Source organism: Scophthalmus maximus, chromosome 3 (genome assembly GCF_022379125.1).
Source record: "Scophthalmus maximus strain ysfricsl-2021 chromosome 3, ASM2237912v1, whole genome shotgun sequence".
NCBI lineage: Eukaryota > Metazoa > Chordata > Actinopteri > Pleuronectiformes > Scophthalmidae > Scophthalmus > Scophthalmus maximus.
The window spans coordinates 14,407,967-14,429,623 of NC_061517.1; the positions used below are offsets into that span (position 1 = coordinate 14,407,967).

The 21,657-nt window shown below is 40.5% G+C and overlaps 1 protein-coding gene across 13 annotated transcripts in view; it reads left to right on the forward strand.

Annotated features, from left to right (window-relative positions):
- Positions 1-21,657, forward strand: part of kif1b (kinesin family member 1B) — a 56,535-nt gene that overhangs the window by 30,206 nt on the left and 4,672 nt on the right. For 5 of the 13 annotated variants that reach the window (XM_047330639.1, XM_047330641.1, XM_047330644.1 and 2 more), the window contains 24 exons: positions 6,405-6,510; positions 6,620-6,637; positions 7,639-7,787; positions 8,813-8,991; positions 9,584-9,721; positions 10,842-11,093; positions 12,885-13,003; positions 13,524-13,609; positions 13,908-14,037; positions 14,408-14,561; positions 15,125-15,215; positions 15,360-15,478; positions 15,634-15,689; positions 16,895-17,003; positions 17,452-17,518; positions 17,656-17,740; positions 18,182-18,287; positions 19,736-19,850; positions 19,944-20,077; positions 20,190-20,251; positions 20,344-20,489; positions 20,669-20,929; positions 21,011-21,082; positions 21,223-21,344. In XM_047330639.1, coding sequence (XP_047186595.1) covers positions 6,405-6,510; positions 6,620-6,637; positions 7,639-7,787; positions 8,813-8,991; positions 9,584-9,721; positions 10,842-11,093; positions 12,885-13,003; positions 13,524-13,609; positions 13,908-14,037; positions 14,408-14,561; positions 15,125-15,215; positions 15,360-15,478; positions 15,634-15,689; positions 16,895-17,003; positions 17,452-17,518; positions 17,656-17,740; positions 18,182-18,287; positions 19,736-19,850; positions 19,944-20,077; positions 20,190-20,251; positions 20,344-20,489; positions 20,669-20,929; positions 21,011-21,082; positions 21,223-21,344 — 2,876 coding nt within the window. Of the gene's footprint in view, positions 1-1,289; positions 5,263-6,404; positions 6,511-6,619; positions 6,638-7,638; positions 7,788-8,812; positions 8,992-9,583; positions 9,722-10,841; positions 11,094-12,884; positions 13,004-13,523; positions 13,610-13,907; positions 14,038-14,407; positions 14,562-15,124; positions 15,216-15,359; positions 15,479-15,633; positions 15,690-16,894; positions 17,004-17,451; positions 17,519-17,655; positions 17,741-18,181; positions 18,288-19,735; positions 19,851-19,943; positions 20,078-20,189; positions 20,252-20,343; positions 20,490-20,668; positions 20,930-21,010; positions 21,083-21,222; positions 21,345-21,657 lie in introns of those variants that run through there. The other 8 variants (XM_035644071.2, XM_047330642.1, XM_047330646.1 and 5 more) reach the window with 4 other exon arrangements.

Sequence of the window (21,657 nt, forward strand, 5' to 3'; positions counted from 1 at the left end):
TTAGTTTTCTTGCTCTGTTTTGTCCTGAGTTTCATCTCTTCAATGCAGTTGCTGACTTATGACAATGCATTGTGATAACAAAAAATCCTGCTGTAGTTTTTGACAGATAGTGACAATGTGGTTTCTCATTGACTTCTTTGGCTACCTCGCTTTGCTAGCCTTACCTGGCATCTTGTAGCACATTAAGGGCAAAACCCCCCAACGGAGTTATCACTGCTCACAGTTGAACAAGTGAATCACAGACCTCCTTTCATTCGCTGGTGGTTTTATGTACAGCGCCACAGGTTCAGACTCCCAGCAACATGACATCCAATTCTAGCCACATATACAATATCATTCCCAATACCTGACTTGACTGTACATACTGGTTGTGATCTGTAATGTAGTTGTCTACAAAAATGAGAAACTGCATTTTTTTCAAACTAACATTTTTCTTGTAGTGGATTAACACTCACCCTCACTTCTGCCTCTCTCTCTACTGGCTTTCTGATCAACTGCAAGAACACTGTCTTCTAACTCACCGCTAATACTAAAGCCACTCAAACCTTCTGGACTAAAGGGGGAAAGCTCCAAAATCCATCTACATGCATGCCACTGTAGCATGTTTGGGACCCAGCTTTCAAATCACAAAAATTTCAATTATGAAGAGGAATAACAGAAAACAATAAAAAAAAGGCCTCCAATCAGTAACTATCCTCTATTGATATTTCTTTTCTAATCATGCTAGAAATGCTTTACCTTTTACTTTTAATATCAATATGCAACATTGGGAACAAAATTGTTAAATGTGACATCTCCATGTCTGAGTTATTAAAAGCTTTATTTAATTAATAAACATGTATTCATATCCATTTCACAATTTTACTGGAGAATATAAGAGAAAGACAAACTGACAAGAAAGTCAATGGAAGCCACTGTTTGTCGTATGTACATTTGTTTGTTTTTCTATCTTTGTTTTGAACATAATTCTGAAAATGACACTGCATGTTGCCATACATCTTGTATACTAATGATGTATGCAAAATATTTAGATAATATACAGTGAAATAGCCATCTTTGGCAAAAATACTAAACCTATACATTCTGAACGTCCGTGAAAGCTCAAGCATCATATTCTTATTTAACTTAGACTTGACTCATGGTTGAAGTTCCCATGTTGCATATTCATACCTTTTACTCATTCTTTTTATTTAAGCCATCCTTACATCTTCTCTTTGATTTCCCATATTAATTTCTCCTTCTTTTTTTTGGGGAACCATTTGGTTTTTGTCCTGTGTTGTTTTCTCAAGGATGGAGACTCTGATAGTGGGGATGACTCAGATAAGAGGTCTTGTGAAGAGAGCTGGAGACTGATCACTTCCTTGAGGGAAAAGCTGCCCCCCAGCAAGCTACAAACTATTGTGAAAAAGTGTGGATTACCCAGCAGCGGTAAGAGAAGAGAGCAAGTTAAAATGTACCAGATCCCTCAGCGCCGTCGCATCACCAAGGACTCCAAGTGGGTGACCATCTCTGACTTGAAGATCCAAGCAGTCAAAGAAATCTGTTATGAAGTAGCGCTCAATGATTTCCGCCACACACGGCAAGAAATTGAGGCATTGGCTATTGTGAAGATGAAGGAACTTTGTGCTAGCTACAGCAAGAAGGACCCCAACGAGCGGGACTCGTGGAGGGCGGTGGCTCGGGATGTCTGGGACACTGTAGGAGTTGGTGACGAGCGCATTGAGGACGTCATCACCAATGGGACTCGACCAGGAGGGGCTGTTATGGATGAACTAAAAGTGCACATTGATAAACTTGAGGACATCTTGCATGAGGTGAAGAAACAGAATAACATGAAGGATGAGGAGATCCGTGCCCTCAGGCATAAAGTGGTCAAAATGGAAAAGGTCCTTCCCCTCATCACCCCAGAGGTTCAAGAAAAGCCTCCCATTGCCCCAGAGGGCCAAGTTAAACCCCCCATCACCCCAGATGGCATTATGGCAGAAAAAGAAAAGCCTCCCAGCATGGGCACTTCTACTTGTGCAGCCATAACTCCAAGCCCTCGAGAGGGAATACCTCCTGTGCCAGAAAAGTCTGATGTAGAGGATGCAGATTCGCTAACAGGCCAAAGTACAGGAGATGACTCGACCCTAAAACGAGGCCACATGCGCTGGATGCGTCAAGAGCAGTTACGCCTCAAGAACCTTCAGCAACAAGAGATCTCCAAGCAGCTTCGCCGGCATAACGGACCACATCGCTTTATACCACCAGAGGACCGCAAGCTGCGCTTCCCCTTCAGAAGTAACCCGAAGCACCGCAACTCATGGAGCCCCGGTACTCATATCATAATTACAGACCAGCAGGTTGTTGAGCTGAAGGTGCCCAAAGAGGCTGTAGAGGAAGAAGAGGGAGAAAGCCAGGCTGTAGAGGGAGTGCATTCTGTAGAAAATATGGCTGCTTCAGTTATCCAAGTCACTCCTCCATTGCCAAGCCAAACAGTCCAGAACAGAAGCAAAGACTTAGAGCAAGGTTTAAGCCAGGGTTACAGACATAACTATAGGAACAACCAACATCAGCAGCCCCACGAACGAGGGCGCAGCAACTCTTTTAATCACCGCCAGCGGCCCTCTGGCTCCATGGAGTCACTGCAGCAGCCTGAAAGCAACAGGAGGCACACCCAGGCTTTCTACCAGCCCCGCCACCATCAGAACCACCCAGCACATCCCCAGCCGTACCATCAGCAGCAGCAGCAGCAGCCATGCCACTATAATAGCATGATGTATACAGATAGCACCTTCGGCGGCTACCAGCAGTACCATCACATTGACCATGCTAACCCTCCAATCAGCTTTCAGGCACCTCCACGAATGCGCAGGCAAATGTCTGCCCCTAATCTAAAAGCCAGCAGAGAGACAGCAGTCTGAGTGGGACTTGTGAAATGAGGAACTAGTTTCAAATACTAGTAGGCAAATACATTACAGATCACAACAGAATCATGTGAGTCAAACGGCTCAAACTGACTGTGAACTTTGCACTTGATCAGCGTGTTATTGGTTGATCCAAAAGTATTGTATGTATCATAAAGACATTTTATCATCATCATCATCATCATGATAAATGCCATTTTATCAGTTTTTGCTGCGTTGTTTTGCGCCATCATCTCTAGCATTAGGAGAGCTACCATAAGGAACTCAAGCCAACAGACAATATGGGGACTCCTTTTTTTTCCCCCAAAAGAGACATGTTGTGCCGACTCTTTTGTTTTTTGTGTGACATTTCATCAATCATGCTTTGATTTGCCAAAATTGTCTTCATGGTTGAATTTCTGAGTTTACATTTTTGCCATTTTAGTATTGATTTTTCACGAATATTTTAGCCACTACCTTATGAACACAGTCATGTGTTTAATTTTCTCCAAATTAGGAATGGAAAAAACACCCTATATTTATTCATTTCTGTGTACCATGTAATTGAATGTTAGGAAGGAAGAATCAGTTCTGTGGTTCTACCTTATAGTGTTGTACCTCATAAAACAGTTACTGTCATATACCAGCACTCCGGTCGAATATACAACTGCTGTTTAAACAGACAGAAGTAGTGGTCAGACAAAGTGGTATTCTAAAAGTGCCTTTTTATGCACTAGCAATATTATTCCTGCTGTACATTTACAATTCTGGGTTTTCTTTCCCTTCATTTTTATTTGGTGCTAATGCACAAGGTTTCCGCTGAATTTTGTGAAGGAATCTTTATAGCATACTGAACCAAAACTAACTTTTTAGTCATGACAAATTGCATTATTCAAATTCGTAGTGAGACACTTAATTTCGTTATCCCAAACTATTTTAATCTTTCTTTTTAGATTTATTTCAAATATGTTACTGCCACAAACTTGTATTACACTATTTTGCACTTCCTCAATGGCATGAATAAATAAGCTGTATACTTAGTTAGTGAATACACTATTTTTAATATTTAGCAATAAGTTACTCTATTCTTAAAATACTTTTAAACATCCCTGAGAATCTATCCTCATTTTATATGATTCTATATTCCTCACTAGTTTTCATTATTAATTAAATGAATATGAATCCAGGAGTTTAGACACTTTCCAAATTTTAGAACCTCTATGATGGGAGATGGACCTAACTGTAAAACAAGGAAAAAACAATTATATATTTCCGAAAAATGCATTTACTATTATCTTTTCAGAATGTTTGGAATAATTCAACAATTCCTCCTGTAAAATTACACAGGAACTAAGATTTAAGTTTCGTGGATTCCTGTTTCACTGAGTACCCACAGAATTCCCTGTTTCAAATGAATGTCCCACAGAGTGTTGTCATGGTTCCCAAAGACCTGCCTTAAAAATGTTGGAGGGAGGACAAAGACTTGAAGTGTTTGCATAATGTTATTCAGGACAAATATCCATGTAGAATGACATTTCTAGCACTGCCTTGTTTTAGCTGCATCAAATGCCGCTTATTCATGCAACCTAGACTGTATTGGTCTCTGAAATCAGTCGTCCATTTCAGTTTGTTTTTTAACCTCTCGCTGATGCAAGTCTGCCTTTCAATCCGTCTGTTCCTTGCTGCACTTTTAGCTGTAAGAGAACCCATCGATATTTACATTTCACTAGCACTGGCCTTAAAATTAATTTTAAAAAACACTGACACTCGGCAGCATAGGAGACCTATAAGTAAGGGTCTATCATAATGTTAAACTTGTATTCGGAATGATAAAATTATTTTCTGTCTTATATTTTTTAAGTTTCACAGTATATATCCTGCCTTGCTATGCTGTAACAAACCAAATGATATAAAGACATATACTAGTCTAGTCTGTCCACCCTACACCTCATCTTTGCATGCAATAGCTTACATTTCTTCAGATCTAATAAATGCTCTAATAAAGAATGTTATTTAACGTGTGCACTGTTGCTCACAGTGAACAGGTAAGCTGGAAACAATACTACCACACATGGACAATGTACCGTATGCTGTTCTTTTAAAATATACATAAACAGTATGTCTGTTAGGTCTCAGTTCGAAGTGTCTGAGTTTTGTATGTCTGCTTATTGAAGCTACAGTATCAAGTGCCTCATTGTGGCTGTGAACCAAGTTGCGTTGCTTCCTTAATCAAGCACTTTGTGCAAATGTACAGTACATATTGGAACAGTATTGTTCACAGGTTAAAAAATAGAAAAGAAGGATCAACTAAATCCCTGTGTTTCTGGAGATTCATTTTCAAAGTATGACTGAAATAAAGTGACATCCTCCAAGTGCAGTTATTGGTTATATATGGTTGGTGTTTGTTTCCAATGAACCAGTTTAGGAACAGAATCAGATCTCTGAATGTGTTTTCTACAAATCAGTGACCATTTGAGACACTGTACATCACGTCAGGTCATGTTAAAGGTACGGTAAATATTTAGATTTAAAAAATCTTTAATTATTTTATATAAAACTTTACGTTTGAAAGTAGTAACTAAAATCGACATAACTTTAATCCTAGAAGTTGCAAAGACCTTATATTATTATTTTCTTATTACTGTTTTATTATAATTTAATACTTCATCATGCCATTGTTGCAAACATAGGATGAGGATGAAAGCTTGATTTGTTTGGCTCGACCTCATTTCACTAATGAATTCAGGTATTGCATATAACCTTAGCCAAACGGCATCATTAAACGTATTTAATAATTTAGATGTTTATATTTGTAAATATTATATTCACATGGTTCATTATGTAATACATTGTTTTAAAATAGCGACTTGTAAGCTAATGCAGTGACACCAGGTGTATTTCCAAGGGTTGCTTGAATCAAGAGCTTTTCCCTTTATTGGTAGGGAGGAGGTTAATGACAAATGTAAAGGCTGCATTGTCTTCCCAGAAGACACAGAACAGACAGGATGAGGTCATCGCAACCACAGCCTGTCCTCGCCTGATGAGGATGGCGCCCCTCATTGGATTACAGTTGACTCAGCTTCTAGCAGCACCCCTTCTGCACTAAAGCCTTTACTCTCAGAGTATAAGGTGTTTCATTGCAAGGACATTGTGTACTCACTACAGAAAAAAAACTATTCATTGAAAATAGTGAAAGTTTTTCCTTCATGGCACCTGCCTAAGACTTGAGTTACCCACTATTGTTAAGTATGTAAAAAGTAGAAATTGTAATAAATTCCTTATTTATTTTTCGGACACCTCTTTTTATAGACTCTAGACATACATTTATCCGGCTGTGTGAATCCATGTGTTATTTGGACTAGTGACCAAAGTCGTCGGTACACAGTACAAGAAATAAATCTCTGTTGGTGCTGTAGAAATCCAAAGTGGGGACTAAGCCACAATGAGTGAAACATGGCTGTTGAGCTCACCTGTTGTTGTCCGCGTTCTCTTTTCTCTTCCCTGTGTGTTGGTGTCCAGGTTTACGAGAGCAAATTGCAAGAACTTCAGAAACAGGTCGAGACTCGTTCTCTTATTGCTGAGACACTGGATGAAGAAGAGCTGGAAGAGGAGGAGGAAGAGGAAGGTGTGTACTGTAAATCTTCAAATCCTTTGGATAATTCTTTAACATACTGCATCATATATATATAAATATATAAAAATGCACTCTGTTTTTTTCCACATTTTCCATCTAGAGCCTAAACTACTGGGATGTGCGTATAGTATTTTCTGTATCATAATCAATAGAACATAATCAACCTCACTCAGAAAAATTCAAAAAATTTAATATTGCCATACTAATTACACATTCAAGGTAATCATCCAAACTGTTTCAAAAGTATGTATATATCTTCTAATCCCTTTCAAAGTAAACATGCTACTAATGTAGATAAAACCACACTACTCAAAGTATGAAGGACCAAATTGCTCGTTGTCTATGTTTAAGCTCATCAATTACAAATCCATTGATGCAGTATTGGCAACAATTTTCCAGAGAAAAAATCTTTTTTAAAGTCATTGTATTTCCAAATCTTCTCCATTCTTCAGCAGCAGTTTAAAGGATAACTCACACATTTTTATAATTGAGATTGGTAATCCACCACAGCGAACATGTAGCCTCCTTAGATTTTTTTCCCCCTCGATTTTTATTAATTAAGGACAAATTAACACTGTGTCTGACCTGAAAATTCAGTCCTAACATGTAGTCATCCCACCACATCTAGGAAGTCAGATGTTTAGTCGAAATAAAAACTATTCTATGCGATATAGTGACACCAGGGTCTAATCCTATGTTTTTAATTTGTATGTTTGTATTTGTATGATGAACTTTGGCTTCACAGGAGAAACCAAACTTTTTGTCACTGTTTGTCTTCTGGATTTGATTTTCCTTATGCATTGCTTGTAAATGAAATCATTTTCTGCAGCTGAGCATAAACATTGACATTAGACACTAGTCTTTGAACACATCACAAAGGAATGGTTTTCTGCACAGACACTGCTTGCAAAAAATATTTTACTTCAAATAAATATTCCACATGATGAATTATCATGGATTTTTGTGAAGTACAGTGGATTTGTGGTTGGGCTAAAACAAGCAATTCCTCTGGTATGGTCCTATTTGGTTTTATGTGCAAATACATTGTGTGTACACTGTGTTTGCACGTGTGTTTATGTGTATATGCATCATGGTGAAGTAAACTCTGTCTCGCTGCAGTGCCGTGGACTCAGCATGAGTTTGAGCTGGCACAGTGGGCCTTCAGGAAGTGGAGGTACCATCAGTTCACCTCCCTCCGTGACCAGCTGTGGGGAAATGCTGTCTACCTGAAGGAGGCCAACGCCATAAGTGTGGAGCTTAAGAAGAAAGTAATTCAAATAAAATTTCAGTTTACTTTGTGACATGCTTGCTTTGAGAGAGAGGAAAAATGTATATGCTTCCAATTTACTTTATCTTAAACTAGTGTTTTTCAGTTTTTACCTGGTTTAGTGAAGGGCTTATTAATAGTTAAATAAATAGTGTACACATAATATACATACATAATATAATGAATGATGAACAAGCATATTGTGTAAGTCATTCAGAGTGAGGTGTTGACTCATTGACACAAAGAAACTGAGTGTGTTACAAATCAGATGCTCTTCTTCCATGGTCCGTCTTCCCCATCGATAAAACCAGTGAGATTTATGTTGTTGTTCATTTATAGGAGCGACATGATTGATACTGGAGATGGATCATCTGTCACAGACATTCTCAGATCATTTTGATTTGTCTTAAGGTTTCTTGTATCTTTAATTTATGTCCAGTGTTAAGTGGTTTGAGCATTTTGCCTCCAGAGGGAGCTGGGAAGCGAGAGGCCACAAAATGGAGTGTAGTGAATGATTCAACTTTGATATATCTTCGGCAAAATGTCACTATGCTACAAAAGACAGTGAGACTTGTGTCTCCTGAGACTTTTAATTTTAGAAAATCTTGATCACAGATTAGAAAATAAAAATTTCACTCACACTTCAAACACCGTCATTAAAAGAGCTAATGCTGACAAAAACAGTGAAAGACCTATGTCGACTGTTCAATTGAATAATCCAAATCCTGCCATTTTCAGTGTCAGTTGCTAGTGCAGAGGTTGTTGTTGTCGTTGTTTCTCATGGCGAAGCAAAAGGGTCTGCCTGGCACAGGGGATTTTGGAAACGGTAACAGGCTAGAAGCAGATGGGGAGGAGAGTGCTGTGTTAGACAAGCAGCCAATGGCAGTGCACCCACTACCACAGTCTACATCCTGTGAATCAGACCACAGATTCCAAGTTTGAAGACAGGACCCTGGAAATCAGTACTTGGGTTTTTTGTTTTGTTTTCTAAACTGTCCGTTTATTCTTCCCTTTACATTTCCCAAGGTCCAGTTCCAGTTTGTCTTGCTGACAGACACGCTGTACTCGCCGCTGCCCCCTGAGCTCCTGCCCCCAGAGCCAGAGAAAGAGCGAGACTCCAGGCCTTTCCCCCGCACCGTGGTTGCTGTGGAGGTTCAGGACCTTAAGAATGGGGCCACGCACTACTGGTCCCTTGATAAACTCAAGTAATCACCTTTAACATACCTCAAGCGAGTCCTGAATTTTGCTACATTTCTTAAGAATATTTTATCCATAGAAGCAAAGCCTTTCACCTGTTATGCACATTCAGTGTCATAAATCAAATGTTATCATAGCCGGTTGTCAGATCATTTCTCACGACTTCAGTGCTCAGAAAAAAGGAAAAAGAAGAGCTCAACTGATGTATCAGACATCAGTCTTGGTATATAACATATAAGTTCCTCCTATATACACAGTATATAGCAGTTGAAGTCTCTGGGCAGATGAACAGACAGGGAAATACAGAGCAAAACCCCATCATTTATACAACAAATGGACCAACAACATGTAACAACCTACACAGAGAAGAATCATCTGATATAGTGATTTAAAAATTTTTACTCCCTAAAAATTGGTATCTGCATCAACCTCAAAAATATAAATAGTATGGGTCGGGCTCCAACAAAAGATACAAAGAATTATGAGACTGACATCTGAACATCTTGGAGCATCTCTTGCCTCCAGCCTTTATGTGTGACATGAGTCGTATATTCTCTCTGCTTCTCATTAATATTGAGCGCACTCTGTCATCATTTGCAGGCAGAGGCTGGACCAGATGAGAGAGATGTATGACCGTGCAGGCGAAATGGCCTCCTCACACCAGGACGACGGCGAGAGCACTTTGACAGGAAATGACCCCTTCTATGATCGTTTCCACTGGTTTAAGCTGGTGGGGAGGTATGTAACGCGACAAAAGGAAATACACATAACTCACTGCTCACGTTACACTGCTACATCAATAAATGTCGAGTATCAGAAACTGTTTGTTGTGACTGTTGTTGCATATTTGAGTTTTAAATCAGTTCCTGCTACTAAAATCTTCAATATCGTTTCACTCAGGCATCTTTTGTGATCCATTTATTTAAAATGGATATAAACATTTACTTTCATTTCATTTATCAATTTCATGGTCAAATTCTGATTCCTTTCCTGTCATTAGTCACATATACCAATGATATCACATGTTGTGGTATCATGTTTTATCATATGTCTGTTGTTGCTTATGTTGATCCTTTTTTCTGTTGTTGTCATTTATAATTTGATGTTACATTTGTGATTTTTTTTTTGTGCTTTTGATTTCATGTCATTTATTATGTATTTATTCATTTTATTTGTCTTTTTATTCATTTCATGTGATGTCACATTTTTAAGTTGTGTCTTTAAATTATAAAAATGTTATTTTCATTCACCCTTTATACCATCTTGTTCTGTCTGGTGCCATTCTCATGTTGATACCTTTCCAGTTCACACAAAAGCTTGTTAACAGCATAGTGTTTTCGGATCATGTGGACATTTGTGGCATTTTGTATTCGATCCTCTTTTAACCAGCATATATTACATTTATACATTAATCCTTTTAAATCCTTTTAAAGTGGCATTTCATTTTGGTATAAGATAGTCATGTTTCTGTAAACTGCGGTGACACCTAGCAGCTCCTTTAATACCTGCTCTTTATGAAATTAATCCTGCATTTACTTTTCCAAAAGCTTAAAACATTTTCTTAATTTATTTAGCTTAGCTAAAAATCACATTACCACTAAGTCGGAAAAAACCCAGCATGTGCCACTGGTAATTTTTTTTTAACTTTGCAATTCACGTGATACAAAGCCATGTTAATCTTTTATTTTTTATGTAATTTGTCACCATTTGTGAGAAAACAATGATTTTTATGCCAAAAATGAAATATCACATGCAAGCTGTACTTAATGAGCCGCAGTGGCCTGTTTAACTCTTCTGTTGCTGCATTGTTACCTTTCCTTGATTCCTGCCACTGTTCCCAAACAACCAACCTCCTCAGCTCCCCCATCTTCCACGGTTGTGTCAATGAGCACCTGGTCGACCGCACGCCCTCGCCTACCTTCTCCACCACCGACTCCGAGATCACCGAGCTGGCGGACGAACGCCAGAGTGAGATGTCTGACTTGATCGACGATGAGGCATTTGTGGACGACACCAGCTCGGACGCCGGCACCGAGGAGGGCTCGGACATATTCAGCGACGGCCAGGACCCCTTCTATGACCGCTCCCCCTGGTTCATCCTGGTGGGAAGGTTGGTGACCGGCAGTGGCATTCCCCTGTCGTCCACACACAAGCTGGGACAGGAGTTTGGGTGGATGTTGGATTGGTTTAGTGAAGTTTATTTTGGAACAGATGGGGAAAAAAAGTTTTAAAAAACTAATGAGTGTGATACAACACCAGTTAAAAAAAAAGTACAGAAATAACACAAAATCACAGGTGAATTGATGTACTGCATATGTCTGTGAAGATGTTAAAATAGATGCATAGTCTGGAGCTGCAGTCAAGTGTTCAGCACAGAGAGACGTTAAAGCAGCAGTATAAGTTGTAGGATTTAAGACATTATTATTTAACATATAATTTTAGTAGCTTGCAATTAAAAATCTTAAAAATGTGAGTAAAGACTGTAAGCACATTATTAATTATCAGTAGAGCATTCAATGGCGAAAGGATAATTTCAGAATCAGATCATGTTCTGTATTCACAGCAGCTTTTCAGAGATGAACTGGAGCAGTTTTGAATCTAATGTGATTAGTCATACTTATGGGCTCACATGGCTGCTCTTTGTGAGTTGCTTCTCATTTTGAATCCAAAAAATTAAAAGCCACCATCCAACATATTTCTCCACTTCCTTCCCGTCTGATGTCTCAACCCCCGCCACCATCACAGCACTGACTATTAACTCCCATCTGTGTGAAGTTACATGTATTTGCTGATTTATTATTTATTTTGATTAGCTGTCTGCCATTTTATGTTTATTTAATCTTTCATTTGTTCATTTTTTAATTTATTACATTGTGGTTAAATCTCTTGTTTGATAACCTTATTTGTTTTAACATTGTTTATTTTGTTGTAATATATTGTAGATGATATTAACTCAGTAGTAGTAGGCAATAACGTAATCATACTTTTGTGTGTGTTTGTTGTAAATTGATGTCAAGATGAAATAATTTGCCGCAGCAGCATTTGAAATGACAGCACGCGCTATATCAAGGCTGATGTCTCAGCGCTGTAAACATCATGAGAAACACGGTGTGCTAATCTCAGAATAAGACGACAGATCGATTGCAGGCTTCAGGCCAGCCAGTCTCTGCAACTGTCGTAGCTCAGCGTCACCCTAACTGCGTCACGGTGACTTCAGAGATTTTACAGATTGACACTCGGGGCCTTGGCCTTGAGTCTCCCAGCACAGGAAGACAGACAGACAGACAGGGAGGGAGGGATAGGGGGAAGGATGGAGGGTCACCAGGGGTGCATCAGGACAAATCAAGTCCCACAAAACAAAATGTCAGGGGTGTGTGAGTGAGAGACTAACACTGCTGTAACACAACACAATAAACCAGTCGTTTACTGCCTTTACTGCTGCATCCCAGGCGATCAGTCACCACCCCTGACAGTCAAAAAATAAAGTGGATGGTTTAACCTGCTGCTGCAGCATATATGATTTTATGTTCAATTCTCTGTCTTCATTTAGTTTTTGCTTGTCCCTTAACATAATTGTCACTAATATTTGACTGTATGATATTGTAGTCTTTGACGTGCTAAACAGTGGAGATGTTTGTGTACATTGGGAAGGACATATCTGTTAGTCTGTAGATAATGTAAAACTCAGAAAACTGTCTCTATGTGACTGCAGATGTGTTTCAGTAAGTGGATACGTCTAATTTGCTTCTTAATAAATAGAATGCAACCGATAACATGGCAGTAATACAACCACAAAAATCACACACCGTCATATCTTCTGTGTTAATGTTTCCTGCAGCAGTCATTCCTCACTGCACCAGAATCAGGTTTTAACATTTCTGTTTTTCTTTTTTATCCTCAGAGCTTTCGTGTACCTGAGCAACCTGCTGTACCCTGTACCACTGGTGCACCGTGTTGCCATAGTAACAGAGAAGGGCGCGGTGCGTGGTTTCCTGCGCGTGGGGGTCCAGGCTATAGCTGGTGAGTAATTAATGAGATTCTGTAATGAGCGAGAGGATTAGGATCTTTGCACACAGGTTTTTTTATCCTGTTAATTATTCATGTATGTGTTATTATGCTTTGATGATATTTCTGGAGTGTGATGCTGACTTTTAAAAGGCAAATATTCGTGAAGGAGACTATTTATCTTAGTCATTTGTAAAATAAAAAAAAAAACCTTACAGAGAAGTAATAAAGCAGTTTCGTTTTCGTGGGTTGTGTCCAAATACTGTATTTGTGCCATTTAATGTGATGTGTAGTTCTTTTTGATATTTTGATAAAACAAATATTGTCTATTCAAACTAAATATCTAGATAAATTCTGCATATGTTTCTGAATTGTAAAAAAAACATTGAAGGGCCCTTCCGGCCACCAATCTGGTGCCAAAGGGAAAATTCCTTCAGATTCTGTGTGAATTCCCTTTGATGTGCTACGGTTGTACTCAGCTGCATCTGTGATACTGAGATAAATCCTGATAAGAGGATGGTTTTTCTTTTTGTAGCTGACGAGGAGGCTCCAGACTACGGGTCAGGAGTTAGACAGTCAGGAACCGCCAAGATTTCCTTTGATGATGAATACTTCAAAAAGGTAAGCCCTGAGTCAAATGACAAGAGTTTCAAACTTAAGAGAACTCTTTCTCTGTGTATGTGCGTGTGAGACTGTGGGTCTATGATATTGAGTTTCAAGTCAGCAGAAAAGCAGCTGATTGAAGTCAGTAGAGGAAGTTTTTGTTTTTCTTTGATTTTAATATTGTTTTATCATTTATTATTTGTTGTTAAAAGTAAATTTAAGGAATGGCAAATATAGTTTTCGACAAATATGCATTCACAAAGGTGTATGCTTGACTTCCTCCTTCTACTCTTATATCTCCTTTTCGACCAACCAGAATGACTTTCCCTCCACGGTTATGACCCGCTCCGGCTTGTCCCTAGAAGAGCTGCGCATTGTGGAGGGTCAGGGTCAGAGTTCAGAGGTCATCACACCCTCGGAGGAGCTCAACAGAATCAATGACATGGGTACGGCTGCCAGACCTTCACCTCTCCACACATACATTTTTACCTCTAGGCCCCTAATGGGAAACACGCTTGGCAGATGGTTCGGTTGAATGCAAAGGAGGACTCAAAATGTTTAGTTATGGAAATGAGACTGACGCAGTTTTCTTGCTTTGTGAAGGAATTTGTACAAAGGCTACTGGAGGCTTGAACAGCAGGATCTGCTCTACAAATCACAAGCTTGATAATGTGCAGAAACCAGACTGATTGTATTGTGCAGAGCTTAGAATTGATATGTAGATTGAAAAAGAACAATCCCAGATCCAGTTGCAGGACATTTACAATAAATCACAGCAAAAGTCCTCGTAACCTCCCTCTGTGGCTTTTTTTTAAGACATCAAGCTGGATGACATTGCAGAAACCAAGCTGAGTCATGGTGACGGTCGCGTGGGTCAGCTGGAGGTGGGCAGCATCTTCACCTTCCGCGTTACCGTGCTCCAGGCCAGCGGCATCCTGCCCGAGTATGCCGACATCTTCTGCCAATTCAAGTGAGTTCACAGTAGTTTAAATAAAGTTTCTGGTAACTTGAAACTTACTATCAAACTTTACCATTGAACGTGCCTCATGCAGTGTCTTATATCAAGTAGTAATATTGAAATATTGTTGTAGTTGCAATTAAAGCAGTTTATCTTGCTGTTGAAAAACAACAATTGAGTAATAAACCAAGGGACACATTCAAGACACAGGAATATAATAATACTATTACAAAATTGATTTGCTTGAAATGTTTTAACTGTATGTCTGAATTTTAAAAAGACAATTGATATGGCTTTATCTGTGAACTGTGGTATTCTGTAGCTATTTTGTGAACGTGGCAAATTTCAAAACTCCTCACAATGTCTGTATTGAGTAACAAGCGTTTGAGTTCGAGCTTCCTCCTAAAGGTCGATGAATTTTGTTGGTTTGCATTGTAAATGAAGAGACCACCATTATCTTGTTGAATAGCTAGCATTGGTGTTATTATTTCCGGTTCTTGGTTTGTTTTATTTTTGTTTCATCATCCTTATTACTATAATTATTATTTGAAGCTCATTTATCTTTATATCCCAAGTTTCCTGCATCGTCATGATGAAGCTTTTTCAACTGAGCCACTGAAGAACACCGGCAAAGGAGCTCCTCTGGGCTTTTATCACGTCCAGAATGTGAGTGAACACACACACACACATACACACACACACACACACACACACACACACACACACACACACACACACACTCAATTTGTACCATTACAAGTTAATGTTCATTAATTTTGACGCTGCCTTGTTTTTGCACTGTTGGAGCAGATTTCAGTAGAAGTCACAGAGTCCTTTATTGAGTACATCAAGACCAAGCCCATTGTGTTCGAAGTGTTTGGCCATTACCAGCAGCACCCGCTGCATTTTCATGGTCAGGACCTGATCAGGTGGGTGGTTTAAAAGAATAAAAAATAAAAAAGCAGTTCCTCTTTGCGACACCAGTTTTTTATTGAAATTTGGTTGGCTCATTATCATTTAAAACATTTACATTTACAATTCAATATTTTCTGTAGTTTAGTAATATGTTGATTTGTCCTTACAGTCCTCCAACACCATCAAGGAAATACTATCCTATCCCCATGCCTCTATCGAGACCAGGTAAGGCTTTTAATGTCATCACACCATATACTCAAAGAGGAATATATCACCATCATCTTAACATATTTCTTCTGTTCATTATGGTTGTATAAGCATGCCTCATATTTCCTTCCCCTTTTTTTTCATTTCTCGCTTCCTTTGGATTTTTTCTTCTTCTTTTTTTTGGTCTCATATTTAATCATACTCCCTCCATAATCCTCTTAACCAACTCTTGTCCTCCCTCCTCCACATCAACATTTTCCCACGTCCCTTCCAATCTTTTTTCAAACTATTCTTACAATATCTCACATCGCAAAACCCAGACCACACACGTAAGATAGAGTTGGTCCGCTACTTGATGAGTGGCTATGTGAACGTCATGGTGCTGGACACGCTGTCCGAGCATGCCAACGCCCTGGCCTCCTCTGCTGTGGCCAGTCTGGAGGAAGAGGCTGACCAGCTCTCTCACTTCCCCTTCCTCCCAGTGCCCAGCGACCCCGTGCTAATTGTGCCCAGGCACCATGGTTGGTACAGTGGACAGTGTAGTAGCTTACTGACCAGGCACTAGATGCACCTTGGTTTTAGTGACTAGACTAGTGCTGTGCTTCGCTCCTGTGCTGCTCTGTGACTGCAGGCAGCAGCACGATGAGGCTCTGCAGTGGTAATGTGTGCTGCACCTTGCTGCAGGTCTCTTTTTTTTACTGTAGGTCCAATCAGCTCAGTTTAACCTTCCCCTGTCCCTTACTCACTGGTCTGAGCTGACACCTTGAAGTAAATCTGCTGCATGTGCTGAATCTTAAGCCGCAGGACAAAATCAGTATTTATCATAATCATAGAAGAGCACTGACATGGCCATCACAGCATAAATCGGACTCTAGTGGCTTTTTAGCCTTTATAGATTTCAGCCGCAGTAGTTTTTATGTGTAATCTAATGAACTTTTTGCCACATTGAAAGCAAATGAATTTAGTTGTGTGTCTGAGAGATTAGCCTGTTTTCACAGGAATATAATCCTGATGTGTTAGGCAGCGCGGTGCTGTCAGTGCTGGTGTAATCTGTGATTTAGCTCCTCATAGCATCTTAGAGTCGAATATAATATATTATATACACCTCCGGGTCAGCAGTGTGTTCACGTCACACATCTGCCATATTGTTTTCCTCCATCCCTTCTGAAATTAAGGCGACCCCCAGTTTATCATGTCGAGCTCATGGATGTTTTGTGTGTCAGTTCCAGCCACCAAGTTGAACACCATCTCCAAGTCCAACCTGGGCCAGTGCGTCAGCAAGTACGACCTGCTGGTGTGGTTTGAGATCAGCGAGCTCGAGCCCACTGGAGAGTAAGTGTCCACACACATGGCAATAACTGTTATTGATATGTTATTTATAAAAGATATATCATGTGTGAGCTTTGATTCATTTCAAAGTACACTCAAAGAAAACAATACCGTTTACTTTAAACAAAACTTTAAACAGTTATGCTTGGAAAGAGTATATAAAACATCACCATGTGTTAAAAAAAGTATTGGACAATAAAAAGATGATGGACTATATATTGACTAAAACATTACAGATGTACACAGAACATACAATATTTATTGAAGTAACCCCATTGTAAAATATGGCCTCAGATGTCTAGTTGCTGTAAACCAAAAACGATAATTCAGTGTAAACTTAATGAAATGGTTTGACTACCAGTTTAGTTTTTTTTCAAACAGTGGACGCATTTCATCAGATCAAATGTTGGTTGAAGTGTCCATGCTCAGTGTGACCTCCCTGCTTCCACAGGTACATCCCAGCTGTAGTTGATCACAGTGGAGGACTGCCCTGCCACGGCACCTACCTACTGCACCAGGTACCAAGCACCAGATCCACACATTTCCTATATATTTCTGTCTTTTAAACCAGTGCAGTAAATGATTCTTCTTCTTCATAAGAAACATTTAGAAGTTGTGTGCTGCAATCCTAAGCTCTTGTCTCTATGTGTTGCAGGGGATCCAGCGGAGGATCACTGTCACTCTCATCCATGAAAAGGGCAGCGAGCTCCACTGGAAGGACGTGCGAGAGCTGGTCGTGGGTGAGCAGTCTTCCCACAGAGGCACACAGACACCGTAGATACACAGACGATATTATACAACACCTTTATTTGACACAAAAGGAAATCACTTCATGAGGCCGCATTGAAGATACTCTGCATTGGAGCTGCATCTGTCTCGCTTCAAACTACCTCTGTCATTTAGCAGTTTATACTGTCGCTGTAGCTGATGGACCAGATAATTACGCTTCACATTTTAGATTCTCAGCTGCTGACACTCTAAACCAGAGAGGCTCGTGAGGAAAGCGGCCATGCGTTCAGAGTCGTGCTGCTGTAACAGTACGGCTGTAAATGGACAAACTGGCTGTTCAAGTCCTCTGCTCGTTGATTTTCTCTATTAGACATTTATGCTCCATCAAAAGACGTATTTTCAGTTCCTGTGAACCCACGTGACATACGCCGTGTTGCTCTGCGTCCCACCAGGTCGAATCAGGAACAAAGCTGAAGTGGACGACAGTGCTGCTGACGCCGTCCTGTCCTTGAACATCATTTCTGCCAAGAACATCAAGTCATCACACAACTCCAACAGGTAGCTGAACTGCTCACACTCCTCCACTTCAACTGTACGTAATAAACAGCATATGTCCGAGGTGCAAGTGTAGCGATTTATTGGTACCAAGTGACGGTTGGTTGCTGACAGTCTTCGTATATTTTTTCAGCACAGGTTTTCCAAGATGAGTGATGTCTTGTTCTTAAAAAACGTTTTGTGTGTGAGACTATATTTTTAGACTCTTGTATGTATCACTGTCTTCATACTTGCTGAAGGCACATTGGAATCATGGCATGACCATTTCCATTTTCATTGCTATTAATTTTCCTGTTCAGTTTCTCCATTGTCTCTGTTGCCTGACTCTTTGTGCTACTCTCTTTTTCTTTCTCTCTTTCTGTGCACTCTCTTTCTCCTCCTGCTGCATCTGGACTCATGATTGTGCTCAGGCTCTCTATTGATAAGGATATTGATAGGTACCAGTGAGCAGAGAACATAAGGTTCTTTCTTGGAAAGAGCTTTATGCTTCTCTTTTAGTCCTTTGGATTCAGAGGAATACGTTCTCCACTGTTTGTGTTGTTTGTTCACATGTTGCATTAGATCTGCCTTCATTTCCATCAATATTTATTATCTTAACAAAAAAAATCCCATTCAAAAGGCTCCATGGAAAAGTAAAGGCAATCCTAAATGCAACTACAGCTCCTACTTTGTCCTGTGATGTAGTGACTGTCACTCCAACTCGAACAGTGATCTGCTGATCTTCTGAGCCACCCACATTCCAAAATGAATGTTTTTGTCTCAGCTGTTATTCACTTCAGGAGTTTCTTAACTCAATAACACAAAAGCCAGCGAGGCACCAACTGGGGAGTTCTGGCTCTCTGTCTGTTGGTAAGAGCGCCCCCTGCTGCCACAGACAGGAACAGTGTCAACAGCCTCACAGTCAGTCGTTAAACAATGTACCGATAGCAGTAGGAAACTATTGTATTTCCTTTGATTTATACATTTGTAAAACTGTCTCATAGTCCTCACATTGATACGCAATGGTATATAATTTTTTTACCTGACACCCAGAACATATAAAGCCTGTTTTCTGCCTGCCCGCACTCTGGCTTGCACCAACCGTCACACGCAGCTCGCTGCACATTCCTGACACTCTGATCTGTTAACTCCTACACACGGTGCTTCCACCGTCAAGGTGTCACCTCGGTGTGTTTCCTCACATCTTGTCATGACTCGCGATGAGTGTGAGGGACTGCCCCCCCATCTGTCGTCAGAAGTCACAGAATGATTTCTGACTCACTCTGTGATATTTATATTTGTAAAAATTAGACTCTTGCTCTTAGTTCGTCTCCTTGTAGTTCAATCACTGCTGCTGTATCCACCCAGATCCTACTAACTTTGTATAAGCACTGGCACTGACTAAATAGAAGATACATATTATAGCAATGATTTTGCTGATTATTGAAGATTTTTTTGTTTTTGCCCTTCAGGACTTTCTACCGCTTCGAGGCAGTGTGGGACAGCTCTCTGCACAACTCCCTCCTCCTGAACCGAGTCACTCCTTACGGAGAGAAGATCTACATGACCCTGTCTGCGTATCTGGAGGTCAGTCTCTGCTCCTGCTGTGTTGAATCTTTCAGCGTTCAGCTCTACAGTACGCCAGTCTGGATGATTACTTACTCTGTCTCCTCTTCACAGCTTGACCACTGCATCCAGCCTGCTATCATTACCAAAGACATCTGCATGGTCTTCTACTCCCGGGACGCAAAGATCTCCCCTCCCCGTTCCCTCAGGAACCTGTTTGGTAGTGGTTACTCCAAAACTCCTGACTGGTGAGACTGCACGCTGCTATACTGAGGCCATGTCTATACAAAGTAAAAAGGTTCTGCCATATTATATTTGAGAAAAGTTTACTGGAATAAAACCACCTCTACTTCGTCACAGCAACCGAGTCACCGGCATCTACGAGCTGAGCTTGTGCAAGATGTCTGATTCTGGAAGCCCAGGTGAGCAGACTAACAATCATCAAAAGACATGGATTTCGTTTTCAGGATTTCTGTGAGAACTTTGTGCAAATGAGTGCTTTTGTCCGGAGCAGGGATGCAACGGAGGAGGAGGAAGATCCTGGACACATCAGTGGCTTATGTGCGTGGAGAGGAGAACCTGGCTGGCTGGAGGCCCAGAGGAGACAGTCTGATCCTGGAGCACCAATGGGAGCTGGAGAAAATGGAGCAGTTGCACGAAGTAGGTCCTTTAAAATCACATTCAGCTGTAATCAATCAGAAAAATAAAGTGCTTGTTTCACTTGTATGCACACTGATCTAATATTCTTTTCTATTATTAAGTCTAGTTCTTTTGAACGAAATCTTCTTACTATGAAAATTTAACTTGCATCTAACAACTGCTCCTGCCATTTTGCTCAGGTGGAGAAGACCCGTCACCTTCTCCTGCTGAGGGAGAAGCTGGTAGAGACGGCTCCAGTGGGCACGACTCCCACCACCAAGTCCCTGAGCGAGTTGCTCTCCCCGAGCATGAGCTCTGGCACCCTGTCCACCTCCACCTCCATCTCCTCGCAGATCTCCAGCACCACCTTCGAAAGTGCCATCACGCCCAGCGAGAGCAGTGGCTACGACTCGGCCGACATCGAGAGCCTGGTGGATCGTGAGAAGGAGCTGGCCACTAAGGTGAGGGGAAATTCTGTATTATTAGATGTGATGACTTATTCTTTGTTGCACGTTTAACAACTCGTCTTTGTTGTCTTGTAGTGCTTGCACCTACTGACGCACACCTACAACAGTGACTACAACCAGGTGGTCAACAGTATCAGTGACTGCAAGGTGAGAAAAGAAAGAGTCTTAAAATATGTCTATGAACTTACTATAAACACCCTCTTGTTACTTTTTTTGTTAGCTCAGTTTTATTTGAGTATCAGCAGTGCATTTTTGTTCAATCCAATTTCTTGCTATTTCTTCTCCAGCTCTCTGACATCTCACCCATGGGACGTGATCCATCGGTGACAAGCTTCAGCAGCGCCACCATCACCCCCTCCTCCACCTGTCCTTCTCTGTCTGACTCCCGCTGTGGCTCCCTTGACCAGAAGTAAAACTTTTATTGAATTCATTTTTACAAGTGTCTGTGTGAACTGTGTGAAGAGCCTCATTTTCTAGTTTACTGCTCATCTCGTTACCGGATCACCCCTGTGCTTGCCTCCCTACACTGGCTAACTGTTCGCTTTCAAATTGATTTTAAAATGTTATTTCTAACTTTTAAGCCCTCAAACCGCCTAGCCCCGATATACATTTCAGATTTATTGAGCTGGTATATGGCCTCTGGTTGGATGGAGCCCTGCTGGCTACTCCCAGGTCGCAGTTTGTGACAAAGGGAGATCGAGCCTTTGCTATAAGAGCCCCCA